Source organism: Bos grunniens, chromosome 19 (genome assembly GCF_055505025.1).
Source record: "Bos grunniens cultivar Pamir isolate PY7600 chromosome 19, Bosgru_T2T1.0, whole genome shotgun sequence".
NCBI classification, from domain to species: domain Eukaryota; kingdom Metazoa; phylum Chordata; class Mammalia; order Artiodactyla; family Bovidae; genus Bos; species Bos grunniens.
In genome coordinates this window covers 16577310-16601512 of record NC_141183.1, presented here as the reverse complement: position 1 = coordinate 16601512, position 24203 = coordinate 16577310, and the positions used below count along the sequence as shown (strand labels likewise).

The 24203-nt window shown below is 37.3% G+C and overlaps 1 protein-coding gene across 1 annotated transcript in view; it reads left to right on the top strand.

Moving 5' to 3' along the window:
• The window catches only part of EFCAB3 (EF-hand calcium binding domain 3), a 467300-nt gene that overhangs the window by 405983 nt on the left and 37114 nt on the right, over window positions 1-24203 (top strand). Inside the window, exons 91-96 of the mRNA XM_086357127.1 lie at window positions 378-482; window positions 1748-1801; window positions 2999-3103; window positions 12068-12121; window positions 19081-19131; window positions 23345-23401. Of these exons, the coding sequence (XP_086213253.1) occupies window positions 378-482; window positions 1748-1801; window positions 2999-3103; window positions 12068-12121; window positions 19081-19131; window positions 23345-23401 (426 nt within the window). The remainder of the gene's footprint in view (window positions 1-377; window positions 483-1747; window positions 1802-2998; window positions 3104-12067; window positions 12122-19080; window positions 19132-23344; window positions 23402-24203) is intronic.

Genomic DNA, 24203 nt, shown 5'->3' with positions numbered 1-24203 from the left:
CCACCCACCCACATGTCCTTTGAATCTACATAGTTTAACAAATTTCATAGTCAGTGTGCTCATCTAATTAAAGATGATGCCACATAGGTAATCTGTTTCATAGTTTGAAATCTTTAGTCCATTCCTAAAATCGCTGTTGTTGTTCAGTCACTAAGTTGTGTCTGACTTTTTGCAGCCCCATAGACTGCAGCATGCCAGGCTCCTCTGTCCTCCACTGTCTCTCACAGTTTGCTCAAATTCATGCTGGTAATGCTATCTAACCACCTCATTCTCTGCCACCCCCTTTGCTTTTGTTTTCAGTCTTTCCCAGCATCAGAGTCTTTTCCTAAAATGAGTCCTAAAATTGTTACATATTAACAATTCCCATCTTTCCAAAGGAGAGAAGGTTACTGTCAGTGATCTGGACAATGTGATGAGGAGAATGGGGCTAGCACTCACTACTGAGGAGCAGAAGGAGCTGCTGAAAACTCTGCCAGTTCATGGTGAGGATTTAGCTCAGCCTGGGCTTGTGTGTGAAAACTGGTGAAATTATATATGTGTATTGTCCAATAAAACCTAAATTGTAAAATGCAATCCTCACACAAGAAGAAATCTTGTTCCTAACATTTTAATACAGAAAATTGACATCTTTTGTTGTTCAGTTGCTAAGTCGTGTGACTCCATGGACTGCAACAGACCAGGCTTCCCTGTCCTTCACTGTCTCCCAGAGTTTGCTCAGTCAGGTCCATTGAGTCAGTGATGCTATCTTTCACTAATATCCCACCATAAGGGCTAAATTATCCCATCTCTCTGGGAGCAATGCCTAATCTAAATCATGACCAAGTCAAAAAGGGAAGTCAAAGGAGAAACAGAAGGAAGGGAAAAGGAAGAAACAAAGAAGAAAGACTATTTTTAATTCAACAGATCAGTTCAGTTCAGTTGCTCAGTCGTGTCTGACTCTTTGCGACCCCATGAACTGCAGTATGCCAGGCCTCCCTGTCCATCACCAACTCCTGGAGTTTACTCATACTCATGTCCATTGAGTTGGTGATGCCATCCAACCATCATCCTCTGTTATCCCCTTCTCCTCCTGCCTTCAATCTTTCCCAGCATCAGGGTCTTTTCAAATGATTCAGCTCTTCACATTAGGTGGCCAAAGTATTGGAGTTTCAGCTTCAACATCAGTCCTTCCAGTGAACACCCAGGACTGATCTCCTTTAGGATGGACTGGTTGGATCTCCTTGCAGTCCAAGGAACTCTCAAGAGTCTTCTCCAACACCACAGTTCAAAACCATCAGTTCTTCGGTGCTCAGCTTTCTTTATGGTCCAACTCTCACATCCATACATGACCACTGGAAAAACCATAGCCTTGACTAGATGGACCTTTGTTGACAAAGTTATGTCTCTGCTTTTTAATATGCTATCTAGGTTGGCCATAACTTTCCTTCCAAGGAGTAAGCATCTTTTAATTTCATGGCTGCAATCACCATCTGCAGTGATTTTGGAGCCAGAAAAAAATAAAGTCATCCACTGTTTCCACTGTTTCCCCATCTATTTCCCAAGAATAGGTAGATTTATATCAATGAAAGCTTCCTTCAGCTTTGGTTTCATTCTTACTTGAGGATAAAACAGAATAACTTCTAAACAAATGAGAAAGGAGTTTTTTTTCTTTTTCTCCTGAAATTATGGATGCTATGTTGTCTCTGTGCTGTCTTTGTTAATATTTCCATCGTTTAACCTATATTCTTAATTGTGTCTTATATTACAGCTGATGGAAAAGTATTTAAGAATAGATTGCTAAAAAGTGTGAAGGCCCTCAAAGGTGAGTGAAAAGTATGATGAAAGGACAAGTAAAAATAAAATCCTTAGTATTTTCTTTTAAATATTCCAAGTTTACTTCCTGCCAATATATTGATCCATTGTTATGACTCATAACCTATCATTCTTCTTTGTGTGCACTGCCCTTTAAGATACAAGTTAAAGTATATTACTGTAGGAAGTTTCTAACACTGTTTTCTGGATAGAACCACGTAAGTTGGTGGTTATTTCAATCAAAAATCATTAGACTGACCTGAAAGTAAAAGTGTAAGTCACTCAGTCACGTCTGACTCTTTTGACCCCCTGAACTGTAGCCCACCAGGCTCCTCCAGATTTTCCAGTCAAGAATATTGGAGTGCATAGCCATTCCCTTTTCCATGGGATCTTCCCAACCCAGGGACTGAACCCAGGTCTCCTGCATAGCAGGCATATTCTTTACCATCTGAGTTACCAGGGAAGCCCCAGGCTTACCTTTTCCTCTCTAAATGACCTCTCATGGAAAATGAAACAGAGTCCCCTGGATAGACATTAAGGAAGATATCCTATTTCCACTTTCTATACTAATTCAATGTAAACAATTATATTTTTAATTAGAAAAAATATTAAACACAAAATTATAAGAAAATTAATTCTACCACCTACAAAAATTGATATAAAGAAGTAAAAGCCAAGTCACAAGGATGTAATGTACAACATGGTGACTGTGGTGAAGAATACCTTATTTTATATTTAAAAGTTGCTAAGAAAGTAGATCTTAAAAGTTCTTACCACAAGGGGGTAAAATATGTAACTATGTGTGGTGATGGAGGTGAACTAGATTTATTGTGGTGATCACTTTGCAATATATACAAATATTGAATAATTACATTGTATACCTGAAATTAGTATGTTACATGCCAATTAGATCTCATTTTTTTAAAGTGGAAGTCTCCCACTTCCCAGTGATCTAATCCCTCTCCATACAGATAAACACTGTTTACTGTTTAGCTTTGTCTCAGTGGTTACCTTTCTGAATTTTTTCTTACTTTCAAATCTAAATCTTACAGGCAAATCTAAATCTTGGGAGAGATATATGTTAATAGTTTCTTTGTGCCCTTGCACTTTATTGTCCAATGAGGTTTCTGATGCATGATCATGATTGGCATTTTCCACTCTTAAGTGTCAATACTCTTGTTTTTATTCCATGCTCTGCTTTCCAAAGCACCAAGGGTCAAAATAAAAAAACTGGAATCTTTTGTGGAAAACATGGGAGTTAAACTCAAAGATGAGGAACTTGAGGAACTAATGACCCAACTGTCAGCTGATGGTGAGTGTCAGACATCTTTATGTTCTTCAGAGAAACACTGAGCCCTTGTATTAGAACTACTGTAAGTAGCCTTTTTAGTACAATAATAAAGTAAGTGTAATAGAAAGACTTAATCTTGACTCAAGAAGAAATATCATCTCCAAAAACACTTTTTAAAAAATACATTGGGAATGTCGTTGCAGGACTCAGCCATGCCTGGGAATACCACACACTTAATGAGTTAAAGAAAAATAAAATTTTAAATTTCATTCATAAGGGAACATGGTAATAAAGGAACATTTAAGAAAGTCAAAAGTCAGATGATGAACTAGGAGAAAATGGTAAGGTCCCTAAGGCATAAAAAGCCCTCATACATTGATTAAAACATACTGACAGTAGAAAAATAGGCAAATATTCATAAAAGAGGATATCTAAAAGTCCAATAACATATGAAAAGATATTTAACCTCACCAGTAATCATGAAAATACAAAATAAAGCAAAGCATGGGAATATTTTCAGTTCTCAGGTAAAAATTAATAAGACTGAGAACATTTAGTTCTGGTGAGAGTATGGGGAAAGGGACTTACTGATAAATTTGGGTGAAAGTTGCCATTGCTCTTGGAAAATCATTTGGCAGTACTTTGGGGGGAAAAAACATCCCTTTTCCCTGGTGAATCTAGCCTACATGCTTGATCTATAATATATGGTATTTCTTTTTGCTGAGGTCTGGTCTGGTCCCTAATTCTGGTCAGGGCATAGACTTGGATTACCGTGGTATTGAATGGTTTGCCTTGGAAACGAACAGAGATCATTCTGTCCTTTTTGAGACTGCATCCAAGTACTGCATTTCAGATTCTTTTGTTGACCATGATGGCTAGTCCATTTCTTCTAAGGGATTCCTGCCCACAGTAGTAGATATAATGGTCATCTGAGTGAAATTCACCCATTCTAGTCCATCTTAGTTAACTGATTCCTAGAATGTTGATGTTCACTCTTCTCATCTCCTCTTTGACCACTTCCAATTTGCCTTGATTCATGGGCCTAACATTCCAGGCTCCTATGCAATATTGCTCTTTACAGCATTGAACCTTGGTTCTATCACCAGTCACATCCACAACTGGGTATTGTTTTTGCTTTGGCTCCATCCCTTCATTCTTTCTGGACTTATTTCTCCACTGATCTCCCGTACCATTTTGGGCACCTACTGACCTGGGGAGTTCATCTTTCAGTGTCCTATCTTTTTGCCTTTTCATACTGTTCATGGGGGTCTCAAGGCAAGAATACTGAAGTGGTTTGCCATTCCCTTCTCCAGTGGACCACATTCTGTCAGACCTCTCCACCATGACCCATCCATCTTGGGTGGACCCATGCGGCATGGCTTAGTTTCACTGAGGTAGACAAGGCTGTGGTCCATGTGATCAGATTGGCTAGTTGTCTGTGATTGTAGTTTCAGTCTGTCTACCCTCTGATCCCCTCTCTCACTGCCTACCATCTTACTTGGGTTTCACTTACCTTGGACATGGGGTCTCTCTTCACGGCTGCTCCAGTAAAGTGCAGCTGCCACTCCTTATTGTGGATCACAATAAACTGTGGAAAATTCTGAAAGAGATGGGAATACCAGACCACCTGACCTGCCTCCTGAGAAACCTGTATGCAGGTCAGGAAGCAACAGTTAGAACTGGACATGGAACAACAGACTGATTCCAAATAGGAAAAGGAGTACGTCAAGGCTGTATATTGTCACCCTGCTTATTTAACTTCTATGCAGAGTACATCATAAGAAACGCTGGGCTGGAGGAAGCACAAGCTGGAATCAAGATTGCTGGGAGAAATATCAATAACCTCAGATATGCAGATGACACCACCCTTATGGCAGAAAGTGAGGAACTAAAGAGACTCTTGATGAAAGTGAAAGAGGAGAGTGAAAAAGTTGGCTTAAAGCTCAACATTCAGAAAACTAAGATCATGGCATCCAGTCCCATCAGTTCATGGGAAATAGATGGGGAAACAGTGGAAACAGTGTCAGACTTTATTTTTGGGGGCTCCAGAATCACTGCAGATGGTGACTGCAGCCATGAAATTAAAAGACGCTTACTCCTTGGAAGGAAAGTATGACCAACCTAGACAGCATATTAAAAAGCAGAGACATTACTTTGCCAACAAAGGTCTGTCTAGTCAAGGCTATGGTTTTTCCAGTGGTCATGTATGGATGTGAGAGTTGGACTATAATGAAAGCTGAGCGCCGAAGAATTGATGCTTTTGAACTGTGGTGTTGGAGAAGACCTTTGAGAGTCCCTTGGACTGAAAGGAGATCCAACCAGTCACCCTAAAGGAGATCAGTCCTGGGTGTTCATTGGAAGGACTGATGCTGAAGCTGAAACTCCAATACTTTGGCCACCTGATGTAAAGGACTGACTCATTTGAAAAGACCCTGATGCTGGGAAAGTTTGAGGGCATGAGGAGAAGGGGACGACAGAGGATGAGATGGTTTTATGGCATCACCGACTCAATGGACATAGGTTGGGTGGATTCTGGGAGTTGGTATGGACAGGGAGGCTTGGCATGCTGCAGTTCATGGGGTCACAAAAGTCAGACATGACTGAGTGACTGAACTGACTGAGTGGTCCCTATTCCATCACTAACTTGCTGACAATTTAACCCTACTGAATCTAAGTTTCTTCACCTGTAAAACAAGGGGTTGAATTAAATTATTTTCTATGGTAACTTCTTGCCCTGAAATAATTTAGATAATGCATATAAAGGTCTTACTTCGGTGTCTAGAATACTCAGTAAATGTTGGTCATGATGACAGTGGTAGTGGTGAAGATGACAGGGAAGATGGAGAAAATGTTGAAGAAGAAAAGGAAATTCTGTGATCTATGAATCAATATTGCTTGTTATATAAGTCCTAAAAGAATAAATATTTGTTCCAAATTATGACCTTCATATAAATACATAAGGTAAAAATACAACTTAGAACATTTTACATGAAATAGCACTGAGCTCACTGGCTTCCTTCTCCACTTCTCCTGTTCTTATTCCTGGCAACTTTAATATCCTCTGTATAGATCAGAGGCCATAGACCTCTTCCACAGTCTGATGAATTGGACCCCTTCTGAAAAATAATATTTTTAAATGCATAAAATGAAATACATAAAATTACCGAGAAGCTAATAAAAATGCAATTTATGAAAACACTAGTGGAAGAAAGTATTAGTACTTATTAATACATTAAACAGTTTCTGGTGTGATCACTCACCTAGAGCCAGACATCCTAGAATGTGCAGTCAAGTGGGCTTTAGGAAGCATCACTACAAGCAAAGCTAGTAGGGGTGATAGAATTCCAGTTGAGCTATTTCAAATCCTAAAAGATGGTGCTGTGAAAGTGCTGCACTCAATATGCCAGCAAATTTGGAAAACTCAGCAGTAGCCACCGGACTGAAAAAGATCAATTTTCATTTCAATCCCAAAGAAAGGCAATGCCCAAGAATGCTCAAACTACCCCACAATTGCACTCATCTCACACACTACAAAGTAATGCTCAAAATTCTCCAAGCCAGGCTTCAACAGTACGTGAACCATGAACTTCCAGATGTTCAAGCTGGTTTTAGAAAAGGCAGAGGAACAAGAGATCAAATTGCCAACATCCGCTGGATCATGGAAAAAGCAAGAGAGTTCCAGAAAAACATCTATTTCTGCTTTATTGACTATGCCAAAGCCTTTGACTGTGTGGATCACAATAAACTGTGGAAAATTCTGAAAGAGATGGGAATACCAGACCACCTGACCTGCCTCTTGAGAAACCTGTATGCAGGTCAGGAAGCAACAGTCAGAACTGGACATGGAACAAGAGACTGGTTCCAAATAAGAAAAGGAGTACATCAAGCCTGTATATTGTCACCCTGCTTATTTAACCTCTATGCAGAGTACATCATGAGAAACGCTGGGCTGGAAGAAGCACAAGCTGGAATCAAGATTGCCGGGAAAAATATCAATAACCTCAGATATGCAGATGACACAACCTTTATGGCAGAAAGTGAAAAAGAACTAAAGAGCCTCTTGATGAAGGTGAAAGAGGAGAGTGAAAAAGTTGACTTAAAACTCAACATTCAGAAAAATAAGATCATAGCATCTGGTCCCATCACTTCATGGCAAATTGATGGGGAAATAGTGGAAACAGTGTCAGACTTTATTTTGGGGGGCTCCAAATCACTGCAGATGGTGACTGCAGCCATGAAATTAAAAGATGCTTGCTCCTAGGAAGAAAAGCTATGACCAACCTAGACAGCATATTAAAAAGCAGAGACATTACTTTGCCACCAAAGGTCTGTCTAGTCAAAGCTATGGTTTTTCCAGTAGCCATGTATGGATGTGAGAATTGGACTATAAAGAAAGCTGAGCACCAAAGAATTGATGCTTTTGAGTGGTGTTGGAGAAGACTCTTGAGAGTCCCTTGGACAGCAAGGAGATCCAACCAGTCCATCCCAAAGGAAATCAGTCCTGGATATTCATGGGAAGGACTGAGGATGAAGCTGAAAATCCAATACTTTGCCCCCTGATGTGAAGAACTGACTCATTGGAAAAGACCCTGATGCTGGGAAAGATTGAAGGTGGGAGAAGGGGATGACAGAGGATGGGATGGTTGGATGGCATCACTGACTCAATGGACATGAGTTTGAGTAAACTCCGGAGATGGTGAAGGACAGGGAGACCTGGAATGCTGCAGTCCATGGGGTTGCAAAGGGTTGGACACAACTGAGCTACTGAACTGAACTGAACTGAACAAACTCTAGTACCAGGTCTAATAATTATTGTCATTTTAAAGTAGTGAAGAGTATAAGTAACTTTTCAATATATTTGCATCGACTGTCATGTGATATGATAATGGTAGTGATTTTTTATTATCAATAGTAACAAAGTCACAGGTTCTTCTACTACTACTATGGTTTGTGGACTACATGAATAATTAAAGAAAATGCTAAATTTAAGTTAGTGATTAATGAATATAAAGATGTTTTACAGGGAGTCCTTCAGCTTGAATGGAAAAAAATCTATATATACAGGATCCACGGACCCCAGATTAAGACTCTTGTTATGGGATTTCCCTTCAGTTCAGTGGGTTAGAGTCTATGCTTTCATTGCAGGGGACACAGGTTAGACCTCTGTCAGGGAGCTAAGATCCCACATGCCACAGGGTGCAGCCAAAAAGAACCAAAAAACCAAAATTAAAAAAAAGAACTCCTGATATAGATCACCGATCTAACATCCTGACCTGCTGTTCCTTGACCTCTTTAACTTCAATCATCTTTTCCTTTGATGACCTGAATCTTGTCCTTGCCTAATACTTCATCACCCTGAAAATATTTATTTTATGTATGCACTGTCTACCCATTATCCTTCATTTACTATGCAAGCTGTTCTACCATAACACAATGTAGGAATGCCGGAGAAATCTCCCATTCTGTGAAAGTACACTGAAGTAACTGAGCTTATGGGGGAAACGGGGAAAGCCCATTCAAAATCTATGCCAATTTGTAAGCAGAGCACTAACAAAAGCAATAGTTGATACTGTGTGAAGAAGTTTGAAAAGCCCAGGTAAATAGCTCAGAGCACCTGGAAGCCATTCAAAAATACACACATACACACAACCCAAAAAAAGAGTTGGAAAGCTGACATGCAGCTCTGAAATAATGTAGATGGAAGTAGAATTCTGAGTCAATGAAGCTGATTGCCCCTCATACATTATAGGCACTTATTTTTTAATTTTATTAAAATAGAGCTGAGAGGGCCCCTACTATAGCCAGTCCAGGGTTTTGGGTTTTTTTTTTTTTTTTCCTGCTGAGGTTTATAATTATGATTCTCTTACTTAGGAAAAATTATGTATGAACTAATACAACTTCCACATTATTGTGACGTTATTCCATTTACCAGTTGAATATAAAGCATTGGTGCTATTGAACATGGGGTGTAGCCGAGCAGAATGTAGAAATCCAACTGCAGCTAGTCCCCATCCTTCTGGAGGCCTTCAGTGCCTTACTTCAGCCAGTCTTCCATTATTCAGCTCCTCCCCGTATGTCCTTGTTCGCTTCCTTAAATTAGGTTCAATACTTCAACATCATATAACCTTAAAAACTCTCAAAACTCCTAACAAACTTGCTTGGCAAAAACCCAGCCATCGCCTTACTCTATGCTTGCTCCTGAAAAGCTTTAACGTTGAAGAAAATCACAAAACTGCACAAATAGAACTCACTTGAACACATTGGCCATGAATATCAAGTCAGTCCTTAATGAAGCCAAAGTCCCTACTACCTTTTCCAACTAAATTCACTTTTCTCACTCTCAGAGATAATTTCACCCCTTCTCTCTTCAAATTTCCAACACCTCATCTCAGACTTCATAGAGGAAGAAGATTCAGTTAGATAAAAATAACCTCATTTTCCTCCTTGATATTTATGAACCCACCTATATCTATGCCCACATACCCTGCTCTCATCTTGTTATAAAGGAATCTCTGCCCCCACTGTGAGCCAATCCTTCCATTTGTGCCTTGAATCTCATTTCCACTTACCTTTTCCAAGACTTAACTGCTGTGATTTTGCTCTCTCTCCTGCATCATCAGTTTCTCCCTTTCTACTAGATCCCTGCATTCCATTGACAGGGAGTTGTGTCTCTTATTCCTCTTGTCCCTGGCCAGCTACTACTAGATTAGTTCCTCTTCACAGCAGAACCTCTCAAAAAGCTGTCATTACTCATTATCTTTACTTCCTAACCTCCCATTCACTCTCCATTGCTCGCTTCCCTGCCAGGGAGCTGAACCAACTCTCAATCATCAGTGACCTATCTCTTAACAAGCTTCATGATCAATTTTCTGTTCTTATTTACTTGATATCTCAGCTGTGGCCATAGTGACCATCCCCTCTTTATTGAAACATTTTTTATTTCAGACTTTCAAAGCTCCATATCTATCTGATTTTCTTCTTTTTTCACTGACAACTTCTTCTCAGTTTCCTTTTCTGATTCTTCCTCCCTTCAAGATCTCTGAATAATGAAGTGCCCCAGGGCTAGACCCTTAGCTTCTTTTTTGAAAGTCTACATCCTCTTTTTATGAGATTGCATCCAGTCTCATTGGGCGGCATATTGTCTTTGAGCTGATAAAAGCAAATTTATATCTCCAGGGCAACCTCCCTAAGTCAGGAACGGTATATCAAACTAGTTATTTGATATCTCCACTTGGATGTCCAAAAGGCACCACAGATTTAATGGACTTCTTTAATTCCCCTAAAAAGTCTCAAGCCCTCTCCTCCGCCTCCCCGCCCCCATTTCAGTAATGTCATTTCATCTATCCTGTTGCTGTTTTTGGAGGGAAGGGGGAAGAAAGACTAGATTTCATTCTTTTTCCCCCTCTTATTCCACATTCAAATCTAGGCTGTACTTGAGAAATAGGTCCAAAATCCACGCATTATCACCATCTTTACTGCTGCAACCATAGCCCTAGCCAGCACCATCTCTTTCCTGGGCCACTAATACAGACTACTATCTAGTCCTCATTCTTCCAATTTCCCCATCTGGCATACACCAGCCAAAGTGATTCTTTGAAAGCTGAAATCATAAATTACTCCCCTTCTTCTAGGCCTCCAGACATTCATTGCAACCAGAATAAAATCCAAGCTTTATCATCATGGCCTACAAGGCCCTGCATAATTTGGCACCTTTCACACTGGCTTTTTCTCTATCTCTCAATCGTGTCAAATTCATTCCCATTTTAAGCCTATTGCACATACCATTTTTCTGCTTGGAATGTTCTTCTCTCAGTTCTTCACATGACTCTCCTCATCATTCAGGCCTCAACCCAAATAGATACACATCAGAGAGGGCTTTCCTCAGCCCCCCTGTCTAAAGCAATCCCACCCACTATTACTCTTTACTTATATTGCCCTGTTTCATCTTTTTTTAAACTTTTTTTCTTTATAGGTTTTTTTTTTTTTTTGCTTTTTATTTTGCACTGTTTCATCTTTGATAGCATCTTAACAATACCTCAAAAAAACAGTACCTTTCTGCTCACTTGTTTACCTGCTCATCGTCTGTTTCCCTCCACCAGATTGTATACTCCATAACAGCAAGAACTCTGCCAGTGTGTTTACTTCCGTATCCCTGAAGCCTAGCAAAGTGCCTTGCACACAAAAGGTACTCCTAAGTGCTTGTTGTTTAGTCACCAAGTCATGCCCGACTCTTTTGTTACCCCATGGACTGAACTGTAGCCCATGAGGTTCCTCTGTCCATAGGATTTCCCAGGCAAGAACACTGGAATGGGTTGCCATTTCCTTCTCCAGATCTTCCCAATGCAGGGATCAAACCTGCATCTCTTGTATGGGCAGTTAGATTCTTTTCCACTGAGCCACCAGGGAAGCAAAGTGTTTGTTGATAAATACTCAGGGTTAGGTTTATTTGTCCTGTCTCCCTACACTTTCTTGTAACCAAACACTTAGTTTTAAATTTTTATTTATTTATTTTATTTATTGTTGGCTACGCTGGGTCTGCTGCTGTGTGCAGGCTTTCTCCAGTTGCATGAAGTGGGAGCTACTCTTCCTTGCGGTGCTTGGGCTTCTCATTGCAGTGGCTTTTCTTGTTGTGGAGCACAGGCTCTAGGCTCATAATCTCAGTAGTTGTGTCACATGGGCTTAGTTGTTCCACGGCATGTAGAATCTCCCCAGACCTGCCACCAGGAAAGTCCTACCAATCACTTATTAATTTAGCTTTATTCTAGTAGCCTCTAAAAGCAAATAGGAAAATAAAAGAATGATTTATTACAGACTGCAAGCTTTGTTTCTAATACTGTTATCTCTAAGGATAAGTTCATAAAATTCTAAGGAAAATTAGAAAAAAAGATGACTGAATTCATACTTTCAGAACTTTATGCATCCTAAGTGTGAATCTCAGTAACATTAGCTTCTCTGATTATGAAGTTTATTTCCCTTTCCTTACAGGTAATAGTACAGTTGGTCTGAATGATTTGATGGATGCTATCAGTTACATCAAGGGTGAGTTGCAAGCTATGATGAAAAGATATTATAAATAGCATCTTAATATTTTGCAATTGGTGAAGAAAAATATATTCCCTTATAAATGTTTAAATTCTTTCATATGTGTTCCATTTTTGTGGATGCTGCTAAAATTCAGTAAATTACATTTAATATGGGCTTATATGTCAATATCCATTAAATTCTCTGAAATTTCCCCCGAAGAATTCTTCAACATAGTTATAGATCTCAGGAGCCACGGAACTATTCCTTTTCCCCATGGCCCCAATCGTAGAAATGTATCCTCTGGAAATAATTTAATTGAATAAAAGAAAAAAAAATCTCTTCCTAAAGACCTTCAGAGAAATTTGAAACAGCCTAAATATCTAACAGTTATGGGAATTACCACATCAACCATGGTAAGTTAGGCTTATGGGATATCATGTGTTGAAATTTTAACTGTAAAAATTATGTAGCAACTTGGAAACAAGTTTATGAAGTAATTAAATTACACTAGGTGGGAAAAGCAGAATACAAAGATATATGTATGTTAGGTTTCCACATTATAAAAATATAGCTTTATTGTTAAAGACCAGAAATGGACTATGAAAAACTAAAAATGGTTTTGTGGTAGGGTGGTGTAATTATATTTTTCCCACTTTATAATAATCTTAAATGTTATTACATTATTTTTACAATGAATGAGAAAAAAATTACTTCTATGTTGAGATGAATGAAATTCTTGAAATGCTAAGTGCTCAGAGAAGCAAACTATAGGCAAACATTTCCTTTTCCCCCTTTTCCTTTTTCATACTACGTTAACTTTTTTTTTTAATTGGAGGATAATTGCTTTACAATGTTGTGTTGGCTTCTGCCATATAACATGAATCAGCCATAAGTATACATATATCCCCTTCTCTTAAACTTTCCTCCCACCACCCCTATCTACTCCACCCTCCTTCCCCATAAATCACAGAGCACTGGGTTGAGCACCCTGTGTTACACAAAGACTTCTTGAACTTTTTTTTTAATAAATTAAATACTCGTCTATAGATAAAACTTAATTTCCCTGTAGGGTGGGAGGAAGAGAAAAAAAACCTATATAGCTTAATTTGCTACATTCAATTTTGCAATAACCCATCATCAAATTCTTTTTTGTAACCACTTTCTGATTGATTTTCTGAACCAGAACTTAAAACAGGAATTTTTCTGATTTTCCTGATTATTCTGGATACATATAGGTAATGTTATATGTAAGCACAAATGGTGTTTTTAATCTTTTGTAGATAGTCATATAATATTTCTGCAACTTATTTCTCACCTTTTCTAAGGAGAGGTGATTGATATCCCGGACTTAGACAACTTTCTAATGAGCGAGGGGATTGAGCTCAGTGAAGAAGAAATGAAGAAACTGATGCCTCATTTGATATTCAATGGTGAGTTGTTTTTTTTTTTTTTAATTCTGTTGTCTTCCTAGAAGTTATCTTGTATGTAAGATCCTTAGAAATGATCCTTATCTTTTGTATCACTTAAAACAATGCTTTTCAAACTGGAATATGCATATGAATCACCTGGGCATCTTTTGAAAATGCAGATTGTGATTCAGGTCTGAAGTATAGCCTAAGAAATCCTGCATTTCTAACAAGCTCCCAGATAGTGGCAACATGGCTGATCCAAGGTCCACACTTGGCCTGTCAAGGATCTAAAAGATGGAGAAACGATATATTAAGATTGTGCCTGGCCTTTCATTTCTTAAGTCACAAGTACAACCAATTTATTATGTACCTGAGGGCATGATGCCATCCCCAAAACAAGAAGGAAAAATATTGGAGTAATTGAAATTAGCAAATAAAAATGAGTATTAGGGAGAGTATTAAGGAAAGCAGGGTACTTAGGGACTGGTTGGTTTGCTTATTGATTTTTATTATTACTTATTGAGTCTAGTTGCATGATTTATCTGCTGGCTTTGCATTTTATAATTACTTTAGCTTAGTCTTTTTACTTCTATTACTCTCTTTGTTGTTCTGATACAAATTAAGAAAGAAAAAGATGATCTAGGGAGTAGCATTTTAGCGGGGGCGGGGGGGGCAGTTCTAACTAGAATGGTATATCTAGAAAGCTTATGCACAGCTCTGGCTTTGAATGCAAAGATTGTATGTTGATTTATTCAAATAACAAACATTATTTGATCACTGAATATGTCTAGGAACTAAAATGGTAAGGAAGGGAGTACATGTGCTAAGCCCAACTGACAATAGGAAATAAAATACAACCATTATGTTCTCAAACCATGGTTTTAATAAATTTGAACCAATTCATTGCAAACATCAGTTTCTATTTTTTCCAGTTTATCATTTCTTCTTATTCAGGAAGATATACCATCTCCCTCTCTTCTCTTCAGTTGAAGAGGTTCTTCATACCCCTTCCAAATCCATTCCTCTTGACCTGATTTTCTCCCACTTCTTCAAAAAATATTTTTTATAGAGAGATAGTTGGTATATTGTATTAGTTTCAGCTGTACAATGTAATGATGCAATATTTGTAGAAAAGTTATTTATTTCATAATTCAACACTTTTGGTTTCATCTACTTCTCTCTACTTATAAAGTAGCATATACTCTTCCATTCCTTTTAAAAACTAATCTTGACTTGGTTCTGGTTCTTCTGCCTTATAATTATGACCATTCATTCATCCCTCATTTCTTTCAGCCACTTCCTAAGTGGTCTTGAGGTGCTGTTTCTGCTTCCAGACTTTACATTCTGTCTTTGAATCCCTGCAAATGGCTTCCCCCCTCATGTAGTCCCCAACTACTGAAATAGCTCTCAGAATCGAAAATAATCAATAACTTCCTTTCCCAGCTCCACTTATTCTAACTTCCTAATGTAGAAACAATCCAGGGCTTATTTTTCAGTCTTCTCAGTTTTAATTCCTTCCCTCCCTCGACCATACTTGACTATTACGCGAGCTATCAACTCTCCAGGCTAGCAGTTCTCAAATCATAATCCAGGAACACTTCTGTCTTTCAGGGGGTCCATGAGATCACAACTATTTTTAAAATAACAATAAAACACTATTTGCCTTTATTAAAGAGTCAGACACAATTGAGCAACTAACACTTCACTTTCTTTTCACTTTTCCCACTAAATTTTTTAGGAAACTTATTTCTATTTTTCATTTTCAATTGATATATATTTTTTCACTAAAAAGTATGTTACCATATTCAGAATTTTTTAAGAATATAAAGAGGTTCTGAGACCAAAATGTCTGAGAACCTTTGCTGTCTGGGTTATTTGCTGTCACTACTGTTGCAGTGTTTCCAGCTGACTGCTACATCTTTCTTCCTTTGTATCTTACCAAGACCTTAGACTTCTTTCGCAGGAGAAAAGTGAACTTTTTCTTAAATATCAGATGCGCACAGTTGAGTTAATCAAATTCATCAGTATAGCGCAGTATCACCATTGTTCCATGAAAGGACCTTTGTGTTTTATTACAGTAAGTTCCCTACGCATGAACGAGTTCCATTCTGAGAGCGTGTTTGTAAGTCCAATTTGTTTGTAAGTCCTACAAAGTTAGCCTAGGTGCCCAGCTAACACAATTGGCTATATGGTAGTGTACTGTAATAGGTTTATAATACTTTTCACATAAATAATATATAGAAAACAAGCAAACACAAAAAATAAAGAAAACGTTTTTAATCTTATATACACTACCTGGAAAAGTACAGTACAGTACCAGCTATATCACAATTGCTTTTATGCTTGCTTCCAGACATGCTGGATTTGAAATAAAGATGCTATACTACTGTACTCTGTACAGTACTGTACAGTAAAGTACACAAAAACACAGCCACTTGTCGAGGATGTATGCATGTGACAATATACCCCAGACCTGTGAACTAACTTACATAATTAGACATTTGAACACATATTCAAATCTTTGAAAGTTTGCAAATTGAAGGTTTGTATGTAAAGGACTTACTATATTTTTCCTGTTACCTCCTATTTCCACTTCTATTTCTTTTCCCCCATCATAAGTCCATTCTCTATTATATCTAATACTTATCCTACCAACCCACTTTCCTCAGGTTTATTTAGATATATGTATATCCCTTTAAAAATTCAATGTGTGTGGTATTTAATTTATTTAAGTGGTATCGTGTTATAAAACTATTTCTTTTTATCACTCAACATTTTTAATATCTTTATTGAGATATGGTTCACATAATATACAGCTCATTCACTGAAAGTATACAATGCAGTGGTTTTTAACATTCATGGATACGTGCAGCTGTCACCACAGTCATTCTCAAACATCTCCATCACCTCAGACAGAAGCGCTGTACCTTTAGCTTTCACTCCCTACCCTTCCATCCCTAAGCAATCATTAATCTACATGCTGTGTCTATAGGTGTGCTTTTCTGGACATTTCATATAAACGAAATCATATAATATATGGTCTTTTGTGACTGGCTTCTTTTGCTTAGTACATTTTCAAAATTCATGCATGTTGCAGCATTTATCAGTACTTTATTACTTTTAATGGCCAAATAATATTCTACTGTATGGATATGTCTCATTTCATTTATCCACTCATCAGTTGATAGACATTTGGATTATTTCCACCTTTTGGCTATTATGAACACGGTTGCTATAAACATTTGTGTGCAACTTTTGGTGTGGATGTACTTCATTTTTCTTGGGTACATACCTAGGAGTGAAGCTGCGGGGTCATAAGATAACTGTGCATTTAACCATTTGAGGAACAGACTGTTTTCCAAAGTGGCTGCATCATTTTGCATTCCCACCAGAAATGTAAAAAGGTTCTGATTCCTCCACTCCCAAATCAATACTTGTTACTATCTGACTTTTTTATTCTAGCCATCCTAGTGGATGTGAATCAGCACTATGTTTTTGAGGGACTTCCTGTTGGTCCAGTGGTAAAGAATCTGCCTTGCAATGCATGGGACATGGGTTCAATCCCTGGTTGGGGAACTAAGATCCCACATGTGGCAGAGCAACTAAGCCTGTGCACCACAACTTCTGAGCCTACGAGCCACAACTAGAGAGTCTGTGGGCTGAAATGCAAAACCCCTCATGACGCAATGAATAACCAATGCAGACAAATACTTTATACAAATTTTTAATAATTTTTTGAGACCCATGTTTCTATAAACCAGTCTAATTCTGGCTGTTGCAAAATATCCCTTCAATACAATTACTGAAATTTACCTACTCACTTCCTCAGTAATGAACACCAAATATGGCAACACTTAATTTTTTTTGTTTTTCAATACTTCTACTAACTATATGGTTTTACCTTTCACATTTAGATCTTTAATTCAGCTATATACCTCTGCATATGGTAAGACAAGGATCCAACTTGGGGTCTTTCCCCACATAGCAAGCAATTTTTCCAACACTGAACCAATTTGTGATACTATCATGTATAGAGGAAACCCAGAAATTCTCCTATATCCAGGGACTTTTGGGTAGGTTAGGGGAAGGACACATATTTGTCCTACTAACCCATAGTTCTGACTTGCCACTTTGAATTCTCTGCTTTGCATTCCTTCTACTATGCTCTTGTCTTTTTTTAATTCTGTTATTCCACTGGATGCTAATTCCATCATTTCTCAACTCAAGGCTGGGTTGGTAGCTTATTTTACTGAAACTGCTTAAAATTAAATAATAGGTCCTTATTCTCATAGATTCTGCTACAATTCCTGCTTTAGGGGAATTTTCACTTTTGTTTCTGTTCCTCAAGTTCCAGCCTCCCATTTTGTTGCTGAGGAGGGAAGACTGAAAATATATTCAGAGTTTGGGGAGAGGAAGAGAGAAAGAGATATATGCTGTTAGTCTTGAAACAAGAGTGTGTAATATTTTATAGACACCAAAAATTACTTCCTTGCCAGAATTCTTGAAGGTGCCATTCAGGGTTTCTTTTTGCCCCTTCTCACACGGGATGACATCATGAAAGAAACATTCAGTCCCACTTGTCTCACAGCTGCTCTTCTTCTAGCTTATTTTTAGTCTTTTCTCATGCAAGTGCTATTCTGTCCTAGATACAATATTTAAATCTCTAGATTTCTCATGCATTTGCATTAACTTCTCAGGTATCAACCACTGTTTCCTGTTTTTCTGGTCCTGTTCCCCTCCACATTTCCATCAGTGTCCTCCACTACTCAGACTGATTCCCCCTTAGCACTCTTTCTTAGGTCAAACTTATACTATCTCCCAACAAATTGTTAAGTCGTTAAAGGAAGGGATCCTATGTGCTAGGCTCTATGACAAGTACTAAAGACACAAAGATGAATGAGTCAAAGCCTTTGTCCTCAAAGAGCTTATGGTCCAACAGAACAGACAGACACATAAAATGATTTTGATATAATGTAATAAATGTATGCAGAAGGTGCTAACGGAGCATTTAGTCAGGACTGGGGTTTCCTGGAGAAGACCTTAAGGTTGAACAAGTGTGAGAAGATCATTCAAGTCAGAGAAGCATACACTGTATCCTCGGGAGTAATACACTGTCATCTCAAATGGGTTGATTCTCAGGAAACACCTGTCAGAACAAAAAACAGAGCAAGTCCTTCTCTCCCTATTCCAACTCTGAGCTTTTGCCAACATAGTCTCTTCATAAAACGTCATTGATCTGAGTCTGAAAAACATACTGCCAGACTCAAGCCCTGGTTCTTTCTGTAATATCCTTTTTCCCATGTATCACCTTTGAGGTTTAATACCTTGAAACACAGAAAAGAAGAACTGCATTAAGGAAGTCGAGCTAGTTTTCTTATTGATCTATACTTTTTTCCATCATACTCACTTGAGAGATAATCCAATTCCAAGGCAAAACAGTATCTCTAGTTCTTCTAATTCATGGAAGAAGTTCCAATCTGCCATGTTGTTTTAATAATTTCATAACTTTTATCTGCTTTAATAACTTTTACATGGCTTCTATATCTGATTCAAAATGTTTTATAGAACATGGGAAGGTTAAAGTGCATTCAATAATGGATGGCCTGAAGAAGATTAAACGTGAGTAGAAATTTTTTGTTAGTAATTGATAATCTGATGCTGTGCATTTATTTTCATGTGTTTTCTTGGTTATAAAACTAGTACATAATATGTATACCTATGGCTGATTCATGCTGAGGTTTGACAGAAAAAAACAAAATTCTGTAAAGCAATTATTCAATTAAAAATAAATTTTAAAAAACTAATACATAGAATAGAAAATTTCTATAGTCACAAAATAAAAGAATGAAAAATATTTGAATAATCCTTAATTCTATCACCAGTGATAATCTATAATCTCACCACCCCAAATTTTTTTCATTATACATACACAACTTTTGTGCATTTAGCTTTAAAGTCTCACTTTCAATGTACTTTCCCATTTTCTTTTTAATATTAAAATCTTACCTATTGATGGGTGTGTCTGCTGGCCTAAAATTTCTTCTTGAATGCCTCTGAAATTTAATACATAATCTCAGTACTTTTAATGTGCAGGTCTTTTATCACATTTATGTCTAAAATAATTTTCCCAGTGCCACAATACTATGTTCTATAGTTACATAGAAAACAATTAATGGAAAGTTTGAAAATTATACTGTGAAATTGATCAGTAGAGGTAAGTAAAACTTGTCTTCTGCCCTCTTTTCCTCAACACATATACAACCTCAATCTGTACTTGATTATTAAGTAATTTTAATTTGCTCTCTGCACCAGCATTTTTCAATGAATATGATTTTTAAAAATTGAATTGTCTCTGAAAGACTGTGTTTCAAAAAGAAGGATTGAAAAGTAACTTAAGGTACTTAATGTAAGTATCTATAAAATGAATCTTAGAGAAAATAAGTTTAAATTCTGGGTACCCACATTTAAACTTTCCAAGTGAGGGCTGTTGTATTTTACTATTTGTAAAAGAAAAAAAAAAAGCATCTCTTTGAATAAGTCCACTTGATCTCATCTATTGCTGTTTCTGTAGCTGGTGCCAGAAAACTTTCAGAAATGTCTACTTGGTAGCCTTTAATCGTGCATTGAAAGTCATGCTGCTGAATTTAGGGATACTGGAAGCAATCCTCCATGGCCATGTATAACATCAGAATTCATTAATAAGCATTTACTGAGTACCCAAGCAACTGTAAAAATGAAAGTTCAAAAATTAAAAAGAGACAAGCAAAGTTCCTGCTTTCAGCAAGGCTCAGTTTTTGAGTACACAGTATATGCTCAATAAGTGCTTATTGACTAATAGAGGTTCTAGTCTCTTGCTTTCAAATAATTAAACACTCACTAACCCAAGCAGTTGTATCACAGTTATTCTTGAGCTAACCCTCCCAATCCAGGCCACTCAGAAGAAACGGTTCTGTGAGTTATAAGTGAGCCACCCAAATCAGAATCAGTTGTTTAAAAAAACATTTACAAAGCTGAGACAGCACAGTTTTATGGTGGTGTCTGCTTACCTTTCCATCACCCTTCTTCTTCCTCTTTCACTTCTTTTTTTCTTTTTAAATTATAAATTTGTAATATCACATTTACAGGAGACTTGGAAAATACTTCCCTGGTGGCTCAGACGGTAAAGTATCTGTCTGCAACGCAGGAGACCCAGGTTCAATCCCCGGGTTGGGAAGGTCCCCTGGAGAAGGAAATGGCAGCCCACTACAGTATTCTTGCCTGGAAAATCCCATGGATGGTGGAGCCTGGTAGGCTACCATCTGTGGGGTCGAAAAGAGTTGGACATGACTGAGCGACTTCACTTTCACTTTGGAAAATACAGAACAAAGTTACATATAGTTCCACTATATATTACAGTTATTTCTTAAGTAGCTAAATTAAGATTTTTAGTTGGAGTTTCAATATCAAACTCTCAAAAATTAATAGAATGAAAAGACAAAAGTAGAAGGATATAGTAGACCTGAAAAACACTATCAACCAATTCACCATAATTAAGATTTATACAGTTTTCACACAACAGCAGGATATAAATTCTTCTCAAGTTCCCATAGACTATAAACCAGGAGACACTGGATGGACATTAAACAAGGTGCAAAATTTTTCTGTTTATTTTTCTCTATTTTTTTAACTCTTCCATATTTCTATTAATTATTTTTCTTTCACTCATACTTCCCTGATTTTCCTAGTGGTGTTGCATTTTTGTTTTTTTCTTTCCCTTCCAGACTCTATCAAACATACACATTTCACATGCTCACCCTGCTCACCCACTTGCTTTTGTCATTACAAAAGCCCCATTCCACTTGCTGTCACCAAAGTATGTTTTATTCTGTGACGTCTACAGTGCATTAAAGAAAATTTAGGCATTTAAAAGTGTATTTCAATATTTTTAGAAATTTCAAACAGTAATGTCTGTTCCACAAGCTCACCAAATAATATTCAATTTCCCCTTATTAAGTTTTCTGTATGAAAGTGAAAGTGTTAGTCATTCAGTCATGTCCAACTTTGCAACTCCATGGACTGTAGCCTTCCAGGCTCGTCTCTCCATGGAATTACCTAGGCAAGAATACTGGAGTGGGTAGCCATTTCCTTTTCAAGGGGATCTTCCCGACCCAGGGATCAAACCCTGGTCTCCTGCACTGCAGGTGGATTCTTTACCGTCTGAGCCACCAAGGAAGTCCAAGATTTCTGTATAGACATAGATATTGAGGAAATAGATTTTATTTCTGAATCCTGCATTGACTTTTTTGTGCATTTGAACATGTACTACTATGATTTAAGTTTTCACCCTCAAATTTCAGACGACTAGACAGTTACTTTTTAGACAATAACATTTTTCACATTAAAAATCTTTCCTGCTAATTCCTATTTCACCATTGCTAGTTTTCTAAGTCATAAAGGTAGATTCCAGTTACCTAGGCACGAACATGAAAATGACATGTCTACATGAACAGCTCAAGACCTGCTAATATTTATGTCATCTGATAATGAGCATTCAAAATTCCATTCTGACCTTCAGTGGTGCTTGGGTTGTGGGATTCTATGTGAGAATTTTTTAATCACACATATTAGGAATATAGAGAAATTTTACTATATATTTATTAAAAAAATAGTGTAGAAAAATAAAGCCTGCTTCTTGTCAGGAACAGAGATATCTTCCAAGTCACATTCCCAGTCAGAGTTGTGGTTCTCCATGCAGTACCCAAGAATGGTATAAGATGTCTCTAAGCAAACTAATGTCTAGGCAGGAGAAGAGCCTGAGAAGAATGAGAGAAGTATGAGAGAATGGAGTAGGGGAGAGGGGAGGGGAAAGAAATGTTAAGCTTTGCTTAATTCTACAAATTATGTTTTTTTGTGGCAACCTACTCCAGTATTTTTGCCTGGGAAATCCCACGGACAGAGGAGCCTCACAGTCTACAGTCCATGGGATCGCAGAGTCGGACATGACTGAGCAACCAACACACGTACACACACACACACACATATTAGTATTACTATCTCCTCTCCCATAAAGACAATATATCTGTTTTATGTGTACTCCTTTCTGCATGATACATTATGCTGTACAACCTTCATAGCTTAAAGTTACCACAGAATTTTCCATGTTTCCATAACCTGCCCTGTCTTTTCTTGGTATTATAACAGTACATTATTGACATTATCTAGCCAGATTAGACCAAACCTAAGTAACTGAGCCCTTTTTTCCTGAGAGTTAATCTCCTCACATTAAGAAAACCAAACTGCCCCACATTTTGAGAGGAAAAAGACATGAATCAGTACTTTTAAGGTATTTGATGGTTATTTTTCTGGCCATGGGATGGAGTACACTGAGGGATGGAGGTTCTATAGTTAATATTATGACATATATTGTACCCACACATTCCACAGAAGTATTCACTAAAAAGAAATATCTATATCATTAAAAGGTGTATAGATTAGTCAAGGGTTCACAACCAAAGCACTAATGAAAATGAAATGCCTAGCAGATCATTTCTCTTGAGTCAAAACAGGTTTCCAAAGTTACTTCACTTCTTTACATCCCAAGAGATAATAAATGAATAGTCTTGACCTCAATGCTGACTCTATGATGCTTTTCAAAAAAATTTGCCTTTTGAGTTTTATACATTAAATCAGGAAAGAAAGCAATTTTAATTAAGATGTATATCAGATACAACTGACACTTTCTTCAGCTTCCCTCTCATCTAAGGAAAAATTAATATAAAATGACATCTTCCTATTCTACTTTTCATTCACTTCAGAAATTTGTATAATTTTGACTCTGAATCTTGTCTTTAATCAAAAGGAATGGGGTCTCTACAGAAACTAATGAAAATCACAGATGATACCAAAGGTGAGTGAAACCTGATGGCATCAGGCAAAGGCATTATAATGATGGAGTTTAATATTTTGACTTATATTTCTTACTCTGTGGTTATTTTCCTTAGTTGTTTTGTCAATTACTACCCTCTGTCTACTTGTTGACAGGTAACTGAACACCATTGTTTCCCCACTTGTTTTTCTGAGTTCCTTTTGCCTTTTTATTGGGTTGGTCAAAAAGTTCATTTGGGTTTTTCCACTACATCTTAAGGAAAAACCCAAATGACTTTTTGGCCAACCCAATGGTATATGATGCAATGCATCTCATATGATAGTTGGTATTTCATATTGTTTTCTAATGGTTTCAACTCTGATGAATTGTTATCATCTCTAATTACATTGTAACCTATTTGATGCAATTTACAGTACAGTTATACAAAGCAGATATTCCTAACTCTGCCACTAAAGAAATTAATTCAACTCATTGGGCTTTAGTGTCCTTATCTATAAATTGAAAAAAGTAAATTAGATGAATGATCAGTTCTCTTTCAGCTTTAAAATTCTAGGACTAACTTTTGTGGTTGACAGGTTTTCACTGTCAAGAGAGTGAGAAAAACAAAGGTAATATCTAAAACATATAAAGAAACCTTGGTAGCTCAACCAGAAAAAGACTAATAACCCAATTTTAATAATGGGCAGTGTAAATTTCTATTTTGATAAATTTCTATCAAAATATAAATTTACTAAAAGAAGATATAAAAATGTCTAGTAAGCACATAAAAAGATGTTCAACATCATTAGTCTTTAGAGAAATTAAAATCAAAACCATGAGAGAC